This window comes from Schistocerca americana, chromosome X (assembly GCF_021461395.2).
Source record: "Schistocerca americana isolate TAMUIC-IGC-003095 chromosome X, iqSchAmer2.1, whole genome shotgun sequence".
In the NCBI taxonomy this organism is placed as follows: domain Eukaryota; kingdom Metazoa; phylum Arthropoda; class Insecta; order Orthoptera; family Acrididae; genus Schistocerca; species Schistocerca americana.
In genome coordinates this window covers 393,700,542-393,726,185 of record NC_060130.1, presented here as the reverse complement: position 1 = coordinate 393,726,185, position 25,644 = coordinate 393,700,542, and the positions used below count along the sequence as shown (strand labels likewise).

General features: G+C 44.5%; 1 protein-coding gene across 1 annotated transcript in view; it reads right to left on the bottom strand.

Moving 5' to 3' along the window:
* Positions 1-515: 515 nt before the first annotated feature.
* Positions 516-25,644, bottom strand: part of LOC124556041 — a 484,814-nt gene continuing 459,685 nt past the window's right edge. Inside the window, exon 8 of the mRNA XM_047130076.1 lies at positions 516-874. Coding sequence (XP_046986032.1) covers positions 516-874 — 359 coding nt within the window. The remainder of the gene's footprint in view (positions 875-25,644) is intronic.

Below are 25,644 nucleotides of genomic sequence, written 5' to 3'. Positions count from 1 at the left end.
GAGAAGAATTGTAGAATTTTGCTCTTCGTGAGTTTGCGGGGTGTTGAGTACATTCCTTTGTGAGACCTGTCCCTTAGGATCGTGGAGGGGGCTTCAGCTACGTCGGTTGGAATAGAGGTGTTTTACCTTTAATCGATTTTGCGTTGTATCAATCATATTCCTAGGAGTTCTAGGCAAATACAACAGCAGTAGAAAGCTGTCGGAATTAAGAAGAAATAATGACAAGTTGAAGCTTTTATTCCTTCGATGTGGGCTAGTGCGCCTCAGTAAGAAGAGAAATGTCGGCGAATATCAAGTACTTGCGTTCGCCTCCTCGTGTGATATACAGTTTCGACATGTCGCAAATGATAAGACAAATAGTTGTCCAACTTTTGTAGAGGCTAATCGAAAAATATTGCCGAAGAAGAGAACTGAATGGTACGGAGAATGACAGAAGTCTGGTGGATCTAGACATGTTTCACACGTACACGATGCTCCTGTGAGAGTGAGGTCCGCAGGAGCTGGGACCAGTTTGTTTACAAGCGAAGCACTAGGGCGGCGGCGAGCAGTGCCGAGGCGGCTGCGGCAGCCGGTGTGGGCTTGGCGGCGCCGTTGTCGGGCTGGCCGCCGAAGCCGAAGCCCGCGCCGACGGCCGCGTGTTCGAGGCCCAGCTGGTGCGGCGCGCTCGCCGTGCTGGCGCTGGGCAGCCACGCCGTGGGCGCCGCCTCGGCCGCCGCTGCTACCGCGGGCGACGCCGGCCAGTCGGTGGGGGGCGCCGGCTGGCTGCTGGGCAGTGGCGGCCAGCTCTGGCTGGGCGTCTGCCGGTGGAACGGGCTGGGGCTGTGCGTGCTGGCCGGGAACTGCGCCGTCCACGTCGACGGCACGTAGCTGCTCCCTGTAACAAACATTGTAGCCCTGTACTCACCTGTCTCCAATAATTACGCGGTCAGAAAAGAAATTTTGTGCCACAACTCATCATATCCTCTCAAATGAACAGATTCCACAGATGTAGAGGTGATTTCAATGGCACCGCAAAGACTTGTGATAGGAGTGTTACTGTTTACAACAGAGGATTATTTGTAGGTGTGGTATCACATATCGATACATTGGTATCAGAATTGTAGGTTTCTGTTCGATGCCGGCAGCGGTCGCGCGCGATCGGGCGGGCCCGATTGTGCGCAGCCAGCAGCTCCGTACCACGAGGGCACTCTGCCGCCGCGCTATAGGATAGCCGGCAGTAGCTGCTTAGCCCACTCGAGCTAACAAGGGAACCTCACCATCGCACCCTCCTCAGATTTAGTTATAAGTTGGCACAGTGGATAGGCCTTGAAAAATTGAACACACATCAATCGAGAAAACAGGAAGAAGTTGTGTGGAACTACGAAAAAAATAAGCAAAATATATAAACTGAGTTGTCCATGCGCAAGATAGGCAACATCAAGGATGGTGTGAACTCAGGAGCGCCGTGGTCCCGTGGTTAGCGTGAGCAGCTGCGGAACGAGAGGTCCTTGGTTCAACTCTTCCCTTGAGTGAAACGTTTACTTTCTTCATTTTCGCAAAGTTATGATCTGTCCGTTCGTTAATTGACGTCTCTGTTCACTGTAATAAGTTTAGTGTCTGTGTTATGCGACCGCTCCGCAAAACCGTGTGATTAGTAGACGAAAGGACGTGCCTCTCCAATGGGAACCGAAAACATTTGATCGCAAGCCTCGTTAGCAGGAATATTCTCTCTTCCGTCTCTTCCGTGCGCTGTAGTCGACTGACGTCGTGTGTTTCGATGTTTGATTAGGTGTAGCGTCCCCCATACTACGCATCGGACGGACGGACGGACAGACAACAATTGGCTGAAAAAAAAAAAAAAATTGACTAGAGGGGAGATTTGAACCAAGGTCCTCTCGTTCCGCGGCTGCTCACGGTAACCATGGGACCACGCCGCCCCTGAGCTTACACTTTGCATGGACTTCTCAGTCTGTATATTTTGCTTATTTTTTTCATAGTTCCACACAACTTCTTCCTGTTTTCTCGATTGATCTGTGTTCAGCTTTTCAAGGCCTATCCACTGTGCCAACTTATAACTAAATCTGAGGGGGGTCCGATGGGGAGGTTCCCTTGTCAGTATCACATCACCACGTGACACTACACAGACGCGATCTAGTCGACACCACAGTTCGTGCTTAGTACAGCGAAACTCTTCCCTTTCGACATTGATGAGCGGGGCTCTGTTTCTTATTGCAGTATTTATACAGGGTGAAAAGTATTTAAACCGACAAACTCTGGGAGGTTGTAGGGGACATCAAAACAAATATTTTTTCCTAATGTCTTTTTTTCCTGTGAGGATTATTTAAACTGATGGATGCCATATTACTCTCTTCAGTTGTTAGAGGCCGTATTACTATCTTCAGTTGTTAGGGGGCGTATTACGCTCTTCAGTTGCAGGCAACTGCTGTCCACCAGTGTAGTAGTGCATTTTTAATATTTTTTTGTGGGATCTAAAATTTAAAAACCTCTTTCACACCGGCCTGATTTAGCTTCACTGATCAGGATGGTAAAAAACATGCGTATATTAAGGGAATTTTCATTCACAAAGCAGGCTTATCACATTCACACAGTTCAATACCGTTCTATCCTGATTAAATTGAGCTTAACTTAAATTCCATAAGGCAGTGAAGCAATTTTGAAGTCTCGGTGCTACGAAAATTGTCAGTCGATCTCCTGAAAACATTTGTAATAATTATTAACTTACGGTGATCACATGGGGAAGACCGGAGATCTGCTGGTAAGACCGTGTTAGCCCATTTATTGAAAGTAATAAGCTGGATATCTTGAGCATACAAAACGGCAGGTTCGTCCAGTGTAAATCAGACGTTCCCCACTGATCCCGTGCAACACAGCGTGGTAAGCAGACACTGTCAATAATAACCAGTTAAATAATACGCGAACACACTTACTTTAGTTTAGTTCATGTATTAAATTCCTTCTCATACAGAATCTCATCAAGATGGCGACTAGCTCAACAATACATACATATACGTCTTCGTTCTTTCACGGCTAATCCGCAAGATCTCCTTCATTCTTTTCATAAGAGGAAACATAGATAGCAGAGAAGCTATTCCATGGAGTAAATGGACGCTCCAACGAATAATGTGTGTGTGTGTGCGTGTGTGTCTTGTAGCTATCCCACAGTCGTCTGATTGAGGATAGGAGCCGGAGTCCGGAAACGTCAGCCAACGATGATGCAGAGCGTCTAAGTTATATGCGCCGGCGCCTGTCCCTAGGCCATCCCTCCTGCAGCAGACGTGGCTCTGTACGCTGACGGACGTTAGGTGGAAAGTCTAGCAATGTTATTTGTTATATAGTGAACTCGACTGATTGCCACAATTGCCAGTGGCGAAGACGGAGCTAACTGCTCCGTACACAGGCTTTCTCCCCTACGAATCGGATGCTCGCTGCATCGGTGGATGACAGTTTCGGACACAGGTTTCCATCTGCAGTTTATTATTCTTCTGTATACCGTAAAACAGTGGAGATTTCAAGGGTTCCACGAGAAAAATAAACTGCAGATATAAACCTATGCCCGAAGCCGTCACCACTGAGGCAACAGCGGATCACATTCATAGGATACAAGGCCTGTCTACGCAGTAGCGGCTACATCTGCTCCATTGGCGATCGTGGCAATTAGTCTCGATCACTGAGTAACAAACAACGTTGCGAGACGTTCCGCCCACGATCAGTCGGCGTAGTAAGTCAAGTTTGCTGCCAAAGGGGAGGGCAAGCGGCAAGCGCCGACGCTTGTAACTTCTACGCTCTGTAGCGTCGTTGGATGACGTTTCTGGATACGTGTCCCTATCCTCAATTTGTTCCTTGCGACAACCTTTACAGCCCCTCGAAGTCTGTCGGTATCGTTTTGTAACAGCCGTATAACTGATCTTGTAGATATGTCAGAAACTCGATAAGGCTGTTCGAAGACGTTGCTGTGTCTATTAGAAGGCAGCAATGCCACAAGACTGTAGCGGACTGTGTCTATGAAGACGACCAAAGACTGCTGCAGGGACTGGAAGCTGAACCTGAACGTAAATAAATACAACATATTGTACATTGATAGGTGAGTAAATAAACCAGTTTTCGATCACACTACTGGCGACAAAACCACTAAAAGTAGTAATTACCGTAACATAGCTAGGAGAAACCATCCGAAGTGACCTAAAGTAAAATGACCACATGAAACAAACAGTAGGAAAAGCAGACACCTGACAGATTCTTTGCAAGACTTTTCAGGCAATGTACTTCATACACGAAAGACGTGCCTTACAAAATATTTATTCGGCCGATTGTTGAGTATTGGTCGCCAGTTTAAGATCTTTGCCAGGTTGGATTCATTGAAGAGATAGAACAGATCCAACTAAAAGTGGCACGTTTCGTCACGGGATCCTTTAATCGTCGAGAGAGCATTAAGGAGATGCTGAACAAACTCCAGTGGTGGATGCCACAGAAGAAGCGTTGTGCATCACGCACAGATTTACTATTGCCATTTCGCAAGAGCCCGTTCTAGGAAGTGTCGGGCAACACATTACTTTCTCCCACACACGTCTCACGAAATGACGACAACGAGAAAAACAGAGAAGGTAGAGCTGATTCAGAAACTTAGCGACAATCATTCTTTCCACAAGTCATTCTCGAATAGAACAGGAAAGGGGGAAAAGATAATTTAAGAGCAGAACGTTTCTCAGCAACTTCACCAACCTCATAATCTAATATTTGTAACTAACCAGTACACCATTCTCGTGTATGATCGTGTTTCAGAGAGTTTAGTGAATATATAATCCAACAACTATTAATTTATAGGAATATCTTTGTTTATTCCAACACCTGTCCATCATCAAAATGGCTCTGAGCACTATGGGACTTAACATCTGATGTCATCAGTCCCCTAGAACTTAGAACTACTTAAACCTAACTAACCTAAGGCAGGATTCGAACCGGCGACCGTAGCAGTCGCGCGGTTCCGGACTGAAGCGCCTAGAACCGCTCAGCCACCGTGGGCGGCTGTCCATCATCATACGTAAAAATGTTTCAAGTATTTTGTTTTAAATTATACCAACCTGTCATCACTGTACCTTATTTTAAGCGTACCAGTTTCTATATTAGCACATAGTTAAATAAAATAGTCAAATGATACCATATGCTACGTATTGCTACATTGCTATCTCTTAAGTCAAACAGGTGAAAACTAAGTGAAGCATCTCTGTCAACGTATAACATCTCTGAGCAACTATTGTTTATTTGGAGTCAACCTTGTGTACATATTGTGGTATATTGTCAAAATCTGGCATTGTAATATTGCATATAGAGGAGATATACAGCGATATATTAGAAACCAGAATACTGTGCTGCGTCAGCCTCACGATAAAAACATTGAGAAAAGCGAAATGTGCTTTAAACAGTGCAGAAAAGTGATACAAATGTGCGGACAGATAGTCAGCCACCACAGCAACCAGAAGACATACACTGTAACGATACAGTACTCCCATCCAGCTATTGCAATAACTTCAAGAAACTGGGCAATTTTTATCTCTGCTTTTGGCTTTCTGTGCTGGGCAGGGCGGGTGCCCCGAGTTTCTAGTGATGATACCTGTCTCTCAAGCACAGTACAAATTCTCGGAAATCACAGCCGTGTAGGCCACAACATGCTCTGGTAGGTGTCCACAAATAGCAAGGACAACTACGGCTGCCCGCCAAATACTGTCTCACCAACTCACAGAACGAAGGGCGTGCTGAAAAGCAATGCCTTCGAATTTTTAATGAGAAAACCCTTAAAGCTTTTCAAATAAAAGAAAGGTTATTAACATTCTACATTATTATTTTTCATGTCTACATATTTGTTTCTCAACATAGTCACCCTGGCGAAGAACACATTTCTCTCAGCGAGAGACCAGTTTGTTGATACCATCACTGTAGATAGAATGTATGCTTTTTAGATGGAGCCACAACCTCGCCTCTGCTTGCACTGCTTCATCACTATCAAAGTGAAGTAGCCGGTCGGAGTGACCGAGCGGTCCTAGGCGTTACAGTCTGGAACGGCGCGATCGCTACAGTCGCAGGTTCGAATCCTGCCTCGGGCATGGATGTGTGTGATGTCCTTAGGTTAGTTCGGTTTAAGTAGTTCTAAGTTCTAGGGGACTGATGACCTTAGAAGTTAAGTCCCATAGTGCTCAGAGTCATTGTTTGAAAGTGAAGTACTCGAAGGTGTTCTTCATGTTTTGGAAACAGAAGAAAATCCGATAGTACCAAGTAGGGACTGAATGGAGGATGAGCAGTGACAGTTTACTCAAGGCGTTGGATTTTTGCAGATGTCGCATCAATCGTTTGTGGTCTGACATTGTAATGCTGAAGAAGAGGATGCTTCATTGTGTGGACGAAATCTTGGAATTCGAAAGTCTATTACAGCACGCTGTTTTTCATACATCAACATAATTACGTTACATACTGCCGTGTTACTCGCTACAAGTCGAAGCCCTCTAGCGACAGAGGGCTGCAAATATGTATACATGTGAAATAAATATGTATAACGTTAATAATGTTGGTTTTATGTAAAATGCTTCAATAGTTTTCACACAAAAATTTCTCAGGCATTACTCTGAATCATGCCCTCATAATCAGAGTAATAGACTAATACACTCCTGGAAATTGAAATAAGAACACCGTGAATTCATTGTCCCTGGAAGGGGAAACTTTATTGACACATTCCTGGGGTCAGATACATCACATGATCACACTGACAGAACCACAGGCACATAGACAAAGGCAACAGAGCATGCACAATATCGGCACTAGTACGGTGTATATCCACCTTTCGCAGCAATGCAGGCTGCTATTCTCCCATGGAGACGATCGTAGAGATGCTGGATGTAGTCCTGTGGAACGGCTTGCCATGCCATTTCCACCTGGCGCCTCAGTTGGACCAGCGTTCGTGCTGGACGTGCAGACCGCGTGAGACGACGCTTCATCCAGTCCCAAACATGCTCAATGGGGGACAGATCCGGAGATCTTGCTGGCCAGGGTAGTTGACTTACACCTTCTAGAGCACGTTGGGTGGCACGGGATACATGCGGACGTGCATTGTCCTGTTGGAACAGCAAGTTCCCTTGCCGGTCTAGGAATGGTAGAACGATGGGTTCGATGACGGTTTGGATGTACCGTGCACTATTCAGTGTCCCCTCGACGATCACCAGTGGTGTACGGCCAGTGTAGGAGATCGCTCCCCACACCATGATGCCGGGTGTTGACCCTGTGTGCCTCGGTCGTATGCAGTCCTGATTGTGGCGCTCACCTGCACGGCGCCAAACACGCATACGACCATCATTGGCACCAAGGCAGAAGCGACTCTCATCGCTGAAGACGACACGTCTCCATTCGTCCCTCCATTCACGCCTGTCGCGACACCACTGGAGGCGGGCTGCACGATGTTGGGGCGTGAGCGGAAGACGGCCTAACGGTGTGCGGGACCGTAGCCCAGCTTCATGGAGACGGTTGCGAATGGTCCTCGCCGATACCCCAGGAGCAACAGTGTCCCTAATTTGCTGGGAAGTGGCGGTGCGGTCCCCTACGGCACTGCGTAGGATCCTACGGTCTTGGCGTGCATCCGTGCGTCGCTGCGGTCCGGTCCCAGGTCGACGGGCACGTGCACCTTCCGCCGACCACTGGCGACAACATCGATGTACTGTGGAGACCTCACGCCCCACGTGTTGAGCAATTCGGCGGTACGTCCACCCGGCCTCCCGCATGCCCACTATACGCCCTCGCTCAAAGTCCGTCAACTGCACATACGGTTCACGTCCACGCTGTCGCGGCATGCTACCAGTGTTAAAGACTGCGATGGAGCTCCGTATGCCACGGCAAACTGGCTGACACTGACGGCGGCGGTGCACAAATGCTGCGCAGCTAGCGCCATTCGACGGCCAACACCGCGGTTCCTGGTGTGTCCGCTGTGCCGTGCGTGTGATCATTGCTTGTACAGCCCTCTCGCAGTGTCCGGAGCAAGTATGGTGGGTCTGACACACCGGTGTCAATGTGTTCTTTTTTCCATTTCCAGGAGTGTATTAAAACTGACGTTTAAAGGATAGATATAGTAACTTACGATACAGACAAGTCTGACTGAGGCAATAAAACCTGAATTTAACCTCAGAAAATATTATAACATGACAGAAAAAGAAGACATGTTGCCGGTATGGTCGTACTGTGATTGGCTGTCACTTACAGCAGTACATCCAATCTGGCCAGGATTCTTTCTTACTTCCTTGGCAAACATGCTATAGCTCAGAACTAGTGGAGATTGGGTGACTTTATTATGCCTTGTAGGCTTATTGGGCTGAAAATTGCGAATGCCATGGTAGTTGGTAGCGGTGCTGAAACTCGTTTCTTTTCCGCTAAACCTAGAAGACATAGCTATTGCCCTCTTACAGTAGTAAGAGTTTTGTAGCTAGAATTACTATTACTCATGTGTTAAAACCAGTAGCGTATTACATGTGCTGACTTCTGCAATGCTATGCTAATGGTTTTCTAGCGGTTTGGGCACTGTAGATGTAATAAACTTCAGTATGTGTCATAACAGAAATTTTAAAGTAATTCTCATATTTTCAACCGACTTTCCCTCGCTGCGTCCCGGTCGCTGTTGCAGGAACCACCCAAATACAAGCAGATGTACTGTGGCTTTTCTCACACGAGTCTCATTAGTTTATAAGATGCAGAGTCTTCTTCACAAAACCACAGAATAACATTTACATGGCAGCACGTCGTTATCACAAGGAACACACCACACAGTTTTACATTTGTGGCTATACACAGAATATAAGCACTAACTCCCCCAGTAAATGAAATGGAAGGAACTGTAACATATTTTACCAAATATACTCTAAGACGAAAAACGATGCACAATGAGAGAATTATCGGCATGGGGCGGAAATTGGTAGATGTAATATACACATACAGACAAACAAATGATTACAATTTCACAAAAACTGGATGATTTACTTAAGAGAGAGCTTCACAAACTGAACAAGTCAATAGCGTGTTGGTCCTTCTTGGGCCCTTATGTAAAGAATTATTTGACTTGGAATTGATTGATAAAGTTGTTGAATGTTCTCCTGAGGGATATCGCGTCAAATTCTTTCCAATTGGAGCGTTATAAAGTCAAAATCCCAAGCTGGTTGGCGGACTGTACCCATAACGCTCCAAACGTTCTCAATTGGGGAGAGACACGACAATCTTGCAGGCCAAAGTAGCAAGCACCAAGACAAGCAGTAGAAACTCTCACCGCGTGCGGGCTGGCATTATCTTGCTGAAATGTAAGCTCAGGGTGGGTTGCCGTGAATGACAACTAAACGGGGCGTGCCGCGCGGTCTAGGGCGCCTTACCGTTGTTCGTGCGTCTCCCCCCGTCGGAGGTTCGAGTCCTCCCTCGGGCATGGGTGTGTGTGTGTTATCCTTAGCGTAAGTTAGTTTAAATTAGAATAAGCAGTGTGTAAGCCTAGGGACCGATGACCTCGGCAGTTTGGTCCCATAGGAACTTACCACAAATCTCCAGTGGATGAGAACCAAAGGAGTCCTGCTGTCAAAAGAAATGGCACACCAGACCATTGCTCGTAGTTTTCGGGCTGTATGGCGGGGGACAGTCAGGTTGGTATCTCACTGATGTCCAGGGCGCCTCCAGACACGTCTCCGGCATGGGATCTCATTGACTTGAGTAGAATTGTCTTCAGTGATGAGTCCCACTTGGAAATGGGCTGCGATGTCCAGCGAAGACGTGTCTGGAGACGGGAACAAATGCCTCATTCTCCTTTCCGATACAAGTTGGGCAGACCTTGCAATAAAATCTGATACTACGTTAACCATAGTGGCTTATCGACTGTTTCGGACACGTTCCGCTCGTTCTTGCTGGTCACGAGCACATTGCAGCCTTGTTCAGGAAGTGTATTTTATATTCGGGTCCAAGCGAAGGTACTGGAGATGTTTAATCTTCAATCCTTGATGGAGCCCTACCTGGAAGGAAACGTCAAAAGCCTCCAATCTAGCGTCCACAGCTGGTAAGCAAATCGTTACAAAATTACACTGTGTTCTTCCTCCATGAAGCATCGTGGACAAATTTTGAATGTAGAGCAGGAATTTGATCAATTTTTCTTTGGAATGAATGGTACGAACCCTTAACGGATGATATCTTCCAGAATATGAAGAATAATAAAGGTGATGCTGACCCTTTTTGTATCTGACACTGTAAGTAGTCAGATGCTTTTACTAAAGCCCTCCTTCTAAGAGGGATTACGTTCTACTTCAGGGTGACAATGATTGAACTAAAAGAAATAAAATTGTTAAAACTTCTGAACGGTTTGCGTTGGTACGATCAAACTGCACGGCTGGTCGCGAGGCATGATGGGAATTAATATGCATATGTATGGTTTGGTTTAGTGACGAAGCCCACTTTCATTTGGATGGGTTCGTCAGTAAGTAAAACTGTCGCATCTGTTGACTGAGAATCCACATTTCGCGATCGAGAAGTCTCTTCACCCTCAACGAGTGACGATGGGGTGTGCAATGATCAGACACAGTTTAATCGGTGTGATATTCCTTGATGGCACGGTGACTGCCGAATGGTACGTGAAGGTTTTGGAAGATGATTTCATCCCCATTATCAAAAGTGACCCTGATTTCGACAAGATGTGGTTCTTGCAAGACGGAGCTCGACCCCATCGAAGCAGGAGAGCGTTCTATATCCTGGAGGAGGACTTTGGGGACCGCATTCTGGTTGTGGGGTACCCAGAGACCACTGGCATGGACCTCGATTGGCCGCCAAATTCTCCGGATCCCAACAAATGCGACTCCTTTCTGTGGGGCTTTGTTAAAGACAAGGTGTACAGCAATAACCCCAACACCTTTGCTCAGCTGAAAATAGCCATTCAGGAGGTCCTTTCAGCATCGATGTTCCGACACTTCAGCGGGTCATGCAGAATTTCGCTATTCGTCTGTGCCACATCATCGCCAATGATGGCAAAACCAAATATCTGTAGCGACGTTTACATGTTGAATAAAGTGTGTGAACGCCGTAGTTTGTGACTAATTTATATTTCTTTTCATACAGTTCAATAATTGTCGCCCTGCAAGTGCTTTCATCCAACGGACGTCATCATCTCCATTTAATGCCTAGACGTTTTCCCAGGGTAGTTCGACTCTAGGGTTCTACGAACTGGCGGCATTTCGAGATGCTCTGCAAGAAGTTCAGATGATCCTCTGCTATTTGGCGTTTGGCCACAGTCAATGCAGTTGCGTCACAATTAACGAAATAATTTCTTAAGATTATCTCTGACCTTGCGGAGAGATTGAAAATTAACACCAATATTTAAAAGTTGAAATAAGGTGGCTTTCATTGACCTGTACTAAGCATTTATGTATGTTTCGTTGAATTAGCGAAACTTCGTGAAAATTATTCTTCCGTGCTAACAGGAATTTTATTGTTATATGATTGCCACACTGTAAATGACGAAAGTCATGGGATATAGCCGTCCATAATTGCGAAAGTGTTGCCGGTGCAGCATTTTGAGCACGAACTGAACTCTTGAACCCAACTCTCCTGTTGGGCGATCTGGGTGGCCAAATCCTTCGCTCGAACTGTCCAAAATGTTTTTCAAACCAATTGCAAACAGTTGTCACCCAGTGAAATGACAAATTGTCATCCATAAAAAAAAAATCCTTCGGTTTTTGGGAACATGAAGTCCATGAATGGCTCCAGATGGTCTCCAGGTAACTGAACAAAACCATTTCCAGTCAATGATCGGCTCACCTGTACCAGAGGACCCAGTCCATTCCATGTAACCACAGCCCACACCATTATGGAGCCACTACCAGCTTGCACAGTTCCTTGTTGACAACTTCGGTCCATGGCTTCGTGGGGTCTGCGCCATACTCGAACCCTGCCATTAGCTCTTACCAACTGAAATCGGGACTCATCTGTCAAGGCCACAGTTTTCCAGTCATCCAGGGTCCAACAGACATGGTCAGGAGCCCAGGAGAGGCGCTGCAGGCGATGTCGTGCTGTTAACAAAGACAGTCGCGTCGCTCATCTGCTGCCATAGCCTATTAACGCCAAATTTCGCCGCCCTGTCCTAATGGATATGTTCATCGTACGCCCCACATTCATTTATGCGGTTATTTCATGCAGTATTTACTGTCTGTTAGCACTGACAACTGTACGCAGACGGCCGGCCATTGTGGTCGAGCGGTTCTAGGCGCTTTAATCTAGAACAGCGCGACCGCTCCGGTCGCAGGTTCGAATCCTGCCTCGGGCATGGATGTGTGTGATGTCTTTAGGTTAGTTAGGTTTAAGTAGTTCTAAGTTATAGGGGACTGATGCACTCAGATGTGAAGTCCCATAGTGCTCAGAGCCATTTGAACCAATTTGTACGCAGACGCCGCTGCTCTCGGTCGTTAAGTGAAGGCCGTCGACCATTGCGTTCTCCTTCGTGAGAGGTAATGTTCGAAATTTGGTATTCTCGGCATACTCTTGACACTGTGGATCTCGGAATATTGAATTTCCTAACGATTCCCGAAATGAAATGTCCCATGCATCTAGCTCCAACTGCCACTCCGCGTTCACTAGTCTGTTAATTACCGTCGTGCTGCCGTAATAACGTCAGACACCTTTTCACATGAATCACCTGAGTGTAAATGACAGCTCCGCTAATGCACTGCCGTTTTATACCTAGTGTAAGCGATAGTAACGCCATCTGTATGTGTGCATATCGCTCCCCCTTGACTTTCGTCATCTCATTGTATAAGAGTTGTTAAAAACGTATAACAACATTGCAGTCGATACTGTTACAAAATTACACTGTTTTGTACCTGAAAAGAATTGTGCTCCATTTAATGTATTCGTGATTCTGTCGTGGTTCATACTTCCAGAGTAGAAAAAGAAATTATGTACAAAACTGCAGTAAACTTTGAATCTATACAAATAATAATTTATTAATCATTTTTTGTATGTAGGATAAAGGTATCACATTAGAAGACTGCATTGTAATCTCGTGGCACATTCTTACCATTATTTAAATTTGTAAGCAATATTTTGCCTACTGTGGACACACCATATTCCCTTCTTTTCTCTCCCGTACTCAGCCTCAACTAAATTCCCCTTTTCCCTTTATCGGCAAACAGGAGACTGGCACGTGCTACTAGCGAGAGTTTCCTGACATTATTGTTTCTCTGATAAAAAAAGGTCAGCTTCTCAGCTAATCTTTCTTTAACGTTTGTTCTGATAATTCAGACAGGTAAACCAAAGATTGGGGGCTCGATTCCAGGCTAGTACAACGGTTTTCTTCGCTACAGGTGGCTTCCACCTTTATAAATATGTCGCGTATCTCTGGAATTTCTAACGTCCTTCGCTCGACTGTTAATTATCAACTTACGCAACCCTGCACACTCCCTCCCCTGTCCTTTCTACGTAAGGTAGCTTGCGAAATACAGACGTAGATTTATCTACTAGTTTATCACGTCATCACAACTATGACGCTCTGAAGGTTGCTTTTTCGGATGGATATTGTATCTAATGCAAGAATTTTAATTTACTGCATCAAGGCGTTTCTAACGGCTCAAGAAAATCTATTCCGAAATGAATATTTGACTCCGTGCGAAGTTAGGAAATATCCAGACGGAGCAAAACTGTCAGCCGTAACGGGCCTAGTGTGCAGACGAGACGTACCGACAGATTTGAACCACTGAAAGCATGTCCTGAGTCCCACCTGGAGAGCTCAGTCAGTAACACTTCTATGGAAAAAAAATTCGAGGTTCGAGAGCTGTCCCGACACACAGTTTTAATTTGTAAAATTTTCAAATCCAAAATAGCTTACTTTTATTTTATAACAGCGTGTGGGGGCCTGAGCTGCAGCACTCGCAGATCACAAAATTCGGATACTAGCCACGCCGAAGGTCCACTTCGTTAGTGGCATCGGCCAGTGAGGTAGATGGCTACATCTTATTTGGAAAGAGGTGAATTCTGATTTTTTCTAACTTCGAGTCAAACCGAGAATGATCCTTTTAATAAGGAAGCAGTGGGTTCCTTTGGTGAGTTCTTGTCCAACTACGCTAGTGTAGCTGCTGTAAGAGCCACTTTCACAGCCATAACTAAGGTAATGATATCTTATATGTTTGTTTCATTAACAGAAACGCACAGCCAAGAGACACAGAAAACAACCAGTATCGATCAGAGCCTCTTGACCGCGTGGCGGCTGGATATTTCACGAAAAACTACAAAAATCAATCAGTATAAAGGAAGAGTCGACAATTTTATTGCTCAGAACTTAACATGTAGCCTCTAGTGTCCATCTTTAATACCGAAAATTTCGTAATTGTTATAGCGTGGTAATTATTGTAATATTCATTATGCCCATATTGATATCTGATGATCATATTTAATAAAAGTTGACACATGGTGAATGCTTCGCACATACCGAACCTAGATAGGTTTTTAACAGGTTAATTTATACTAACGTTTGATTTACAGGGAACTTTGTTGTCAATATTAACGCTGGTGATTTGAAAATGTGTGTTTGATAATGGTATTTCTGATTCCATGGCCGCGAATTATACTTATCACAAAAATGTTAGACGCGTGGTGTTGGGATTTATAACTTACCTAACTGGTTGTAATTTATTATAAACATTATTCCAAGATCGCTCTTCTCACACCCCACAAGTATCCATCTTTCATAAGTGTTTAACTAGCTTTAACGCTGAAATCACGCTTGAATGAACGGAAACGAATAAAGCAAGAATTGATTTTTTTTATATTTACTCCATTTAAGCGCAAAGAGCGAGGTGACGCAGTAATAAGATATTGGAATCGGATTCGGGAGGATAGTGGATTTTAAGGCCATTCATTTAGGTTTCCCGTGGTTTCCCTAAATTGCTGAAGGCAGAAGTTGGGTAGGTTCCTTTGAAAAGGACATAGCAGATGTCCTTCCCATCCTTCCTCAATCAGAGCTTAGCTTCCTCTCTAATCAACTTGTCGACAACGGGACTTTGAATCACAATCTTATTTCATTCGTTAGTCGTGCTTCAGGAGGTCGACAAACATTGAACCACGAGTATCTACTCGTAACACTGCTGGAAGTCTCTTGCTTTTTGATTATTTCAACCGCCCCAGTCGGCTGGAAATATGTCTGACAAGTGGTTCAGGCTGACAACAAGTGTGAAGCAAAAAATATCTCTAGAACACGGTAGCTTTATAGCATGATAGATACGAACTGAAAGGACAGGCAATTAATATTGAGTGCTGCGATGGAAATCTAGTAATGCAGCCAGTGAATCTACAGGACTGGTTCTTCGTTATTCTTACTCATTTTTCTGTAACTCACTCTTTCTTCCACTCCCTGACACTATCTTTTCGGGTTGTTGTGAAAAGGGCCTGTTTTAGCCACTTTTCGTGTAACTGTCATCTGTAATCTGTAAGCTTCTCGGAATTAGTCTAACAGACTAGTCTTCTGCTATTTTTTATTATTATATTTATATGCTGGGAGAATGACTGCGTAGAGACCCTTTTGTGTGTGTGTGTGTGTGTGTGTGTGTGTGTGTGTGTGTGTTTTCCGTGATCCCCACCTTGAATAAGCTTTGCACTGTGTGATTGTGCGGCTAACTGAATCTGCGTATATTCCAGTAGTGATCAGGATAGCTTTTCTTACTTCTCTCTGTAGAGTTTTAGGGACTTTCCGTTGAATCTTGTTCGTACGTGGCCTGTAGACTGATGTGGCTGAGGACAACAGATGGCTCGTCTTTCCTCAACGTTCACGTTTCGTCAAGCAAGTCATTGAGTGAAGTCGTGGAAATTTTCCACCGAACTCCGTTGAAAATTTTGTCCGTTAAACTGGCACGTGTGCTGAAGAACGACCTCTAACCTTTTTTAGCGATCCCCCGACTGGACAAACGCCTGGCGAATATAATTGGCGGTTTTTGCGATTGGTCCGCCACTGCCTCCTCCTCCCCCAGCCAGTAATGATGCGCGGGTAACGGCGGCAAAGCAAGGTAGTCTGAAAGGTCCTGAGAGAACACTGTTCTGGCGATGGCGTGGTGAGTGGGTAGTGCTCTCAGAGGATACTTAGTATAAGTTTGAATTTTGGCTGAGATCCTTTCACATTTCCCTTTTCAATGTAGGCAATCCTTGAGTTTACTGAAATTAACAACCAAGAGGATCGTGTGAAGTGAATATTTACTTAGATTCATTGCTTCCTTTTTGCGAAGCATGAGCGCGATCTCTGAATCAAATTATCTCCTTAATTAGCGATAGTTGCTTTTCTTGCTAAGTGAAATGAATACCTGGGTATATGTCCAAATTTGTATGTGTCGAATTTTACTAGTCTTAATACATTTTTTAAGGCTTGATTTCAAAGTTAGTGTCCACCTGCAATAGGACCATGCAACTATATCCCACTCAATTTCCTGATCAGAATGAATACTCACAAGCCAGAGAAAATGTTGATAGCTACAGATTTCTTGGAATTATTAGATCTTCAGTCACTATGGTAGACTTAGCTTCTTCTGCCCCTTGATATACGTTTCTAATGATAGTGCATGCTGATACGCTAACCCTGTGCAACCTCCTTCCGTGGTATTTTCTTTTCTGACTTCTAAGCCGAAACAGGTAGACGACATTCCCTTAGAAGTATTCAGATACTTGGAAGAACATACTACAACTGTGGTTGCCCGGGATACTGCCCGCATTGAGGCTGATCCCTCACCTGTGGTAGAGTGGGAGGTCGTCTAAAAGTGTGGTAGGGGGCGAAAGACATTCCGGAGGGCTGAACGGAAAGCCTCTCCAGTTTATCTGACGAACCGGTTTCAGGCTCTGTCTCAGGCTGATACCGATCTTCGGCCTGACATGGCTGCTTGTCCTGTTCCAGAGGTTGCCCCTCAGTCTGCAAGTTCCGGGCAGTCGCAGAGGGTGGGCTTACTGGTAGTTGGGAGCTCCAACGTCAGGCGCGTAATGGGGCCCCTTAGGGAAATGGCAGCAAAAAAGGGGAAGAAAACCAATGTGCACTCCGTGTGCGTACCGGGGGGAGTCATTCCAGATGTGGAAAGGGTCCTTCCGAATGCCATGAACGGTACAGGGTGAACCCATCTGCAGGTGGTTGCTCATGTCGGCACCAATGATGTGTGTCGCTATGGATCGGAGGAAACCCTCTCTGGCTTCCGGCGGCTATCTGATTTGGTGAAGACTGCCAGTCTCGCTAGCGGGATGAAAGCAGAGCTCACCAACTGCAGCATCGTCGACAGGACTGACTGCGGACCTTTGGTACAGAGCCGAGTGGAGGGTCTGAATCAGAGGCTGAGACGGTTCTGCGACCGTGTGGGCTGCAGATTCCTCGACTTGCGCCATAGGGTGGTGGGGTTTCGGGTTCCGCTGGATAGGTCAGGAGTCCACTACACGCAACAAGCGGGTACACGGGTAGCAGGAGTTGTGTGGCGTGGGCTGGGCGGTTTTTTTAGGTTAGATGGCCTTGGGCAAGTACAGAAAGGGCAACAGCCTCAACGGGTGCGGGGCAAAGCCAGGACATGCGGGGACCAAGCAGCAATCGGTATTGTAATTGTCAACTGTCGAAGCTGCGTTGGTAAAGTACCAGAACTTCAAGCGCTGATAGAAAGCACCGAAGCTGAAATCGTTATAGGTACAGAAAGCTGGCTTAAGCCAGAGATAAATTCTGCCGAAATTTTTACAAAGGTACAGACGGTGTTTAGAAAGGATAGATTGCATGCAACCGGTGGTGGAGAGTTCGTCGCTGTTAGTAGTAGTTTATCCTGTAGTGAAGTAGAAGTGGATGGTTCCTGTGAATTATTATGGGTGGAGGTTACACTCAACAACTGAACTAGGTTAATAATTGGCTCCTTTTACCGACCTCCCGACTCAGCAGTATTAGTGGCAGAACAACTGAGAGAAAATTTGGAATACATTTCACATAAATTTTCTCAGCATGTTATAGTCTTAGGTGGAGATTTCAATTTACCAGATATAGACTGGGACACTCAGATGTTTAGGACGGGTGGTAGGGACAGAGCGTCGAGTGACATTATACTGAGTGCACTATTCGAAAATTACCTCGAGCAATTAAACAGAGAACCGACTCGTGGAGATAACATCTTGAACCTACTGATAACAAACAGACCCGAACTTTTCGACTCTGTATGTACAGAACAGGGAATCAGTGATCATAAGGCCGTTGCAGCATCCCTGAATATGGAAGTTAATAGGAATATAAAAAAAGGGAGGAAGGTTTATCTGTTTAGCAAGAGTAATAGAAGGCAGATTTCAGACTACCTAACAGATCAAAACGAAAATTTCTGTTCCGACACTGACAATGTTGAGTGTTTATGGAAAAAGTTCAAGGCAATCGTAAAATGCGTTTTAGACAGGTACGTGCCGAGTAAAACTGTGAGGGACGGGAAAAACCCACCGTGGTACAACAACAAAGTTAGGAAACTACTGCGAAAGCAAAGAGAGCTCCATTCCAAGTTTAAACGCAGCCAAAACCTCTCAGACAAACAGAAGCTAAACGTTGTCAAAGTTAGCGTAAGGAGGGCTATGCGTGAAGCATTAAGTGAATTCGAAAGTAAAATTATATGTACCGACTTGACAGAAAATCCTAGGAAGTTCTGGTCTTACGTTAAATCAGTAAGTGGCTCGAAACAACATATCCAGACACTACGGGATGATGATGGCATTGAAACAGAGGATGACACGAGTAAAGCTGAAATACTAAACACCTTTTTCCAAAGCTGTTTCACAGAGGAAGACCGCACTGCAGTTCCTTCTCTAAATCCTCGCACAAACGAAAAAATGGCTGACATCGAAATAAGTGTCCAAGGAATAGAAAAGCAACTGGAATCACTCAATAGAGGAAAGTCCACTGGACCTGACGGGATACCAATTCGATTCTACACAGAGTACGCGAAAGAACTTGCCCCGCTTCTAACAGCCGTGTACCGCAAGTCTCTAGAGGAACGGAGGGTTCCAAATGATTGGAAAAGAGCACAGATAGTCCCAGTCTTCAAGAAGGGTCGTCGAGCAGATGCGCAAAACTATAGACCTATATCTCTGACGTCGATCTGTTGTAGAATTTTAGAACATGTTTTTTGCTCGAGTATCATGTCGTTTTTGGAAACCCAGAATCTACTATGTAGGAATCAACATGGATTCCGGAAACAGCGATCGTGTGAGACCCAACTCGCTTTATTTGTTCATGAGACCCAGGAAATATTAGATACAGGCTCCCAGGTAGATGCTATTTTTCTTGACTTCCGGAAGGCGTTCGATACAGTTCCGCACTGTCGCCTGATAAACAAAGTAAGAGCCTACGGAATATCAGACCAGCTGTGTGGCTGGATCGAAGAGTTTTTAGCAAACAGAACACAGCATGTTGTTATCAATGGAGAGACGTCTACAGACGTTAAAGTAACCTCTGGCGTGCCACAGGGGAGTGTTATGGGACCATTGCTTTTCACAATATATATAAATGACCTGGTAGATAGTGTCGGAAGTTCCATGCGGCTTTTCGCGGATGATGCTGTAGTATACAGAGAAGTTGCAGCATTAGAAAATTGTAGCGAAATGCAGGAAGATCTGCAGCGGATAGGCACTTGGTGCAGGGAGTGGCAACTGACCCTTAACATAGACAAATGTAATGTATTGCGAATACATAGAAAGAAGGATATTTTACTGTATGATTATATGATAGCGGAACAAACACTGGTAGCAGTTACTTCTGTAAAATATCTGGGAGTATGCGTGCGGAACGATTTGAAGTGGAATGATCATAAAAAATTAATTGTTGGTAAGGCGGGTACCAGGTTGAGATTCATTGGGAGAGTGCTTAGAAAATGTAGTCCATCAACAAAGGAGGTGGCTTACAAAACACTCGTTCGACCTATACTTGAGTATTGCTCATCAGTGTGGGATCCGTACCAGATCGGTTTGACGGAGGAGATAGAGAAGATCCAAAGAAGAGCGGCGCGTTTCGTCACAGGGTTATTTGGTAACCATGATAGCGTTACGGAGATGTTTAATAAACTCAAGTGGCAGACTCTGCAAGAGAGGCGCTCTGCATCGCGGTGTAGCTTGCTCGCCAGGTTTCGAGAGGGTGCGTTTCTGGATGAGGTATCGAATATATTGCTTCCCCCTACTTATACCTCCCGAGGAGATCACGAATGTAAAATTAGAGAGATTAGAGCGCGCACGGAGGCTTTCAGACAGTCGTTCTTCCCGCGAACCATACGCGACTGGAACAAGAAAGGGAGGTAATGACAGTGGCACGTAAGTGCCCTCCGCCACACACCGTTGGGTGGCTTGCGGAATATAAATGTAGATGTAGATGTAGATGTAGAACTATTTCAGCTGATATGTGAGGTGTGAGAGACAGATGAGATACTGTCAAAAATCACGAGGAATGTAATAATTCCAAATACATCAAGTAATGACAGGTGTAAACATTACCTAAGTATGAGTTTAACTAGTCTTCTTTGCAAAATACTGGCACGAGTTATTTTCAGACGCATGGAAATATTGACACAAGCTAACCACGTTGATGATCAACTTGGGTTCCAGAGAAATGTAGCAACAGGCGAGGCAATACTGAATACATGACTTATATTATCGTAATTTGAAGAAAAACAAATATACATTTACTGCATTTGTAGATTTAGACGTTCGATAATGTTAAGTGGAATGTATTATTTACACTTCTCAAGGTAAGAAAAAGGTAAATTCCGCGTTCTGGGCTTAGATCCGCCAGTCGGTCCCTATCAACCACTATGTCATCGTCTGTCAAAGGCCATATTGCATGGGACATGGAGGAGCATGTTGTCAGCACGCCGCTCTTCTGGTCGTCTCACGTTTCTTGACCTTGCAACCGCTATAAGTAACTCCCCAGTTGACCTCAGAAGGCTGACTACACTCCGTAACACTCCTAGGAAAAATTTCTGGCACTACCACGAATCGAACTCAGGTCCCCATTGCACTAGCAAGCTTAGCTGACCACTCAACTATGGAGATGTACAATTTTGAAGGTAACAGGGAGAAAACACAAGGAGTAAAAGTTTATGTAGTTATTGTACAGAAACCAGGCTGCAGTTATAAGAGTCGAAGGACATGAAACGGAATTGGTTGAGAAAGAAGTGAGACAGGATTGTTGTCTGTCCCCAGTGTTGTTCAGTCTCCATAATGATCAAGTGGTGAAGGAAATCAAGCAATAATTTAGAAAGGGGATTAAAGTTCAGGGAGAATAAATAAAAATTTCGTGATTTGCCAAAGACGTAATTCTGTCAGAGTCATCAAATGACTTCGAAGAGCAATTGAACGGAAGAAACGTCTTGAATAGGACTTAGAAGATGAACATCAATAAAAGTAAAACAAGGATAATGGAATGTCGTTGCGGTCTTCAGTCCAGAGACTGGTTTGATGCAGTTCTCCATGCTACTCTATCCTGTGCAAGCTTCTCCATTTTCGAGTAACTATTGCAAACCTACATCCTTCTGAATCTGTTTAGTGTGTTCATGCCTTGGTCTCCCTCTACGATTTTTACCCTATTCGCTTCCTTAATGATCCCTTGATGCCTCAGAACGTGTCCTACCAACCGATCCCTTCTTGTAGTCAAGTTGGCCACAAATTCCTCTTCTCCCCAATTCTATTCCGTACCTCCTCATTAGTTACGTGATCTACCCATCTAATCTTCAGCATTCTTCCGTAGCACCACATTTCGAAAGTTTCTATTCTCTTCTTGTCTAAACTATTTATCGTCCATGTTTCACTTCCATACATGGCTACACTCCATACAAATACCTCCAGAAAAACCTGAAACTTAAATCTATGCTTGATGTTAACAAATTTCGCTTCTTCAGAGACGCTTTCCTTGCCATTGTCAGTCTACATTTTATATCCTCTCTACTTCGACCATCATCAGTTATTTTGCTCCCCGAATAGTAAAACTCATCTACTACTTTAAGTGTCTCATTTCCTAATCTAATTCCCTTAGCATCACTTGATTTAATTCGACAACAAGCCATTATCCTCGTTTTGCATTTGTGGCTGTTCATCTTATATCCTCCTTTCAGGACACTGTCCATTCCGTTCAACTGCTCTTCCAGGTCCGTTGCTGTCTCTGACAGAATTGCAATGTCTCAAAGTTTTTATTTCTTCTCCATCCATTTTAATTCCTACTCCAAATATTTCTTTTGTTTCCTTTACTGCTTGCTCAATATACAGATTGAATAACATCGGAGATAGGTTATAACCCTGTCTCACTCTCTTCTCAGCTACTGCTTCCTTTTCGCGCTGCTCGACTCCTATAACTGCCATCTGGTTTCTGTACAAATTGTAAATAGCCGTTCGCCCCCTGCATTTGACCTCTGACACCTTTAGAATTTGAAAGAGAGTGTTCCAGTCAACATTGTCAAAAGCTTTCCCTAAGTCTACAAATGCAAGAAACGTAGGTTTGTCTTTCCTTAATCTATCTCCTACGATAAGTCGTAGGGTCAGTATTGCCTCACGTGTTCCAACATTTCTAATGGAATGTTATCTACTCCCGGGGCCTTGTTTCGACTTAGGTCTTTCTGTGCTCTGTCAAACCCTTCACGCAGTAACATATCTCCCATTTCATCTTCATCTACGTCCTCTTCCACTTCCATAATATTGCCGTCAACTACATCGCGCTTGTATAGGCCATTCATATACCCCTTACACCTTCCTGCCTTCCCTTCTTTGCTTAGAACTGGTTTTCCATCTGAGCTCTTGATATCCATGAAATTGGTTCACTTCTCTCCAAAGATCTCTTTAATTTTTTGTAGGCAGTATCTATCTTACCCCTAGTGATATATGCCTCTACATCCTTACATTTCTCCTGTAGCCATCCCTGCTTAGCCACTTTTCACTTCCTGTCGATCTCATTTTTGAGACGTTTGTTTGCCCCTTTTGCCAGCTTCATTTACTGCATTTTTATATTTTCTCCTTTGATCAATTAAATTCAATATCTCTTCTGTTACCCGAGGATTTCTACTAGCCCTCGACTTTTTACCTACTTGATCCTCTGCTGCCTTCGCTATTTCATCTCTCAAAGCTACCCATTCTTCTTCTACTGTATTTCTTTCCCACGGTCTAGTCAATCGTTCCCTGATGCTCTCTCTGAAACTCTCTACAACCTCTGGTTCTTTCAGTTTATCCAGGTCCCACATCCTTAAATTCTCTCCTTTTTTGCAGTTTCTTCAGTTTTACTCTACAGTTCATAACCAATAGATTGTGGTCAGAGTCCACATCTGCCCCTGGAAATGTCTTACATTTAACACCTGGTTCTTAAATCTCTGCCTTACCATTATATAATCTATCTGAAACCTTCCTCTTCCACGTATACAACCTTCTTTCATGATTCTTAAGCCAAGTTTTAGCTGTGATTAAGTTACGCTCAGCGCAAAATTCTACCAGGCGGCTTCCTCTTTCATTCCTTACCCCCACTCCATATTCTCCTACTACTTTTACTTCTCTTCCTTTACCTACTATCGAATTCCAGTCCCCCATGACTACTGATTTTTCGTCTCCATTCACTATCTAAATAATTTCTTTTATCTCATCATACATTTCTTCAATCTCTTCGTCATCTGCGAAGCAAGTTAGCTTATAAACTTGTACTACTATGGTAGGCGTGGGCTTCGTGTCTATCTTTGCCAGAGTAATGCGAACTCACTATGCTGTTCGTAGTAGCTTGCCCGCGCTCCTATTTTTTATTTATTATTAAAAAATGGCTCTGAGTACTATGGGACTTAACATCTAAGGTCATCAGTCCCCTAGAACTTAGAACTACTTAAACCTAACTAACCTAAGGACATCACACACAACCATTCCCGAGGCAGGATTCGAACCTGGGACCGTAGTGGTCGCGCGGTTCCAGACTGAAGCGTCTAAACTGCTCGACCACAGCGGCCGGCTTTATTATTAAACCTACTCCGTCATTATCCCTATTTGATTTTGTATTCATAGCCCCGTATTCACCTGACCAGAAGTCTTGTTCCTCCTGCCACCGAACTTCACTAATTCCCACTATATCTAGCTTTAACCTATCCATTTCTCTTTTCAAATTTTCTAGTCTACCTACCCGATTAAGGGATCTGACATTCCACGCTCCGATCCGTAGAACGCCAGTTTTCGTTCTCCTGATAACGACGTCCTCCTGAGTAACCCCGGCCCTGAGATCCAAATGGGAGACTATTTTACTTCCGTAATATTTTACCCAAGAGGACGCCATCATCATTTAACCATACAGTAAAGCTGCATGGCCTCGGGAAAAATTACGGATGTAGTTTCCCCTTGCTTTCAGCCGTTCGCAGTACCAGCAGAGCAAGGCCGTTTTGGTTAATGTTACAATGCCAGATCAGTCAATCATCCATACTGTTGCCGCTGCAACTACTGAAAAGGCTGCTGCTACCCCTTTTCAGGAACCACACGTTTGTCTGACCTCTCAACAGATACCCGTCCGTTGTAGTTGCACCTACGGTACGGCTATCTGTATCGCTGAAGCACGCAAGCTTCCCCACTAACGGCAAGGTCCATAGTTCATGGGAGTAAATCAAGCGATGCTGAGAGGATTAGACTAGGAAATGAGGCACTAAATGTAACAGATGATTTTTGCTGTTGGGCCAGTAAAATAACTGATTTAGAGATGATAAAAAGTGCCGACTGGCAATAGCAACGAAGCGTTTCTGGAAAAGAGAAACTTGTTCACATCGAATGTCAATTAAATAAGTGTTACAAAGCCTGTTCTGAAGGTATATGTCTGGAGTTTAGCCTTTTACGGAAGTGAAATGTGGATGTTAAACAACAGGGACAAGGCAGAGAAGGAGAGAACACAAGCTTCTGAAATGTTTTGCCATACGGAAATGATGAAGATTAGATGGGTAGATCGGATCACTAGCTATTGAATGCAGTTGGGGAGGGAAGGAATTTATGCCACAACTTGAGTGAAAGGGGGGATAGTTTGACAGATCATATTCCGAGGCGTCGAGGAATCGTCAGTTTGGTAATGGATGGAAATGTGGGGGAAAAATATTGTAGAGACACACCAAGGCCTGACCGCAATAAGCAAGTTCAATGGATGTAAGTTTCACTAGTTATGCAGAGATGAAGAGCCTTGCATAGGATAAATTAGCTTAGGGAGCTGCATTAAACTAGTCTTTGGACTGAAGACCACAATAACAAGAATTAATAGTAGTAGCAGGAGCAGCAGCAACAACAACACCATGACATCATATACGACATGGCTAAGCGATAGACGTAATACTTTACTCCTGTAGTTATGCAGAGATATCGTGATTGTCCCGATGACCAGAACAGGAAAGAGAACAGATCCTTTATGTCCTTTCATGTGAAAGTAATGGTCCTCTCTGTGTCTCCATACGTTCAATACTTCGTTGTAGGTTCGAGTCTGTAGTGACAAATGAAAAATTGATTTTGTTACAAGCGTTACTCTAGCTGTGGTGCAACAGATACCATCACAGAATACTGTACTCATTTCTCAGTGGGAAATCCCTTTACTTATGTACAGAAAATGACGTAGTAAAAGGATCGGCAGAAGAAACTTTAGAATCGCCGTGCGGAAAA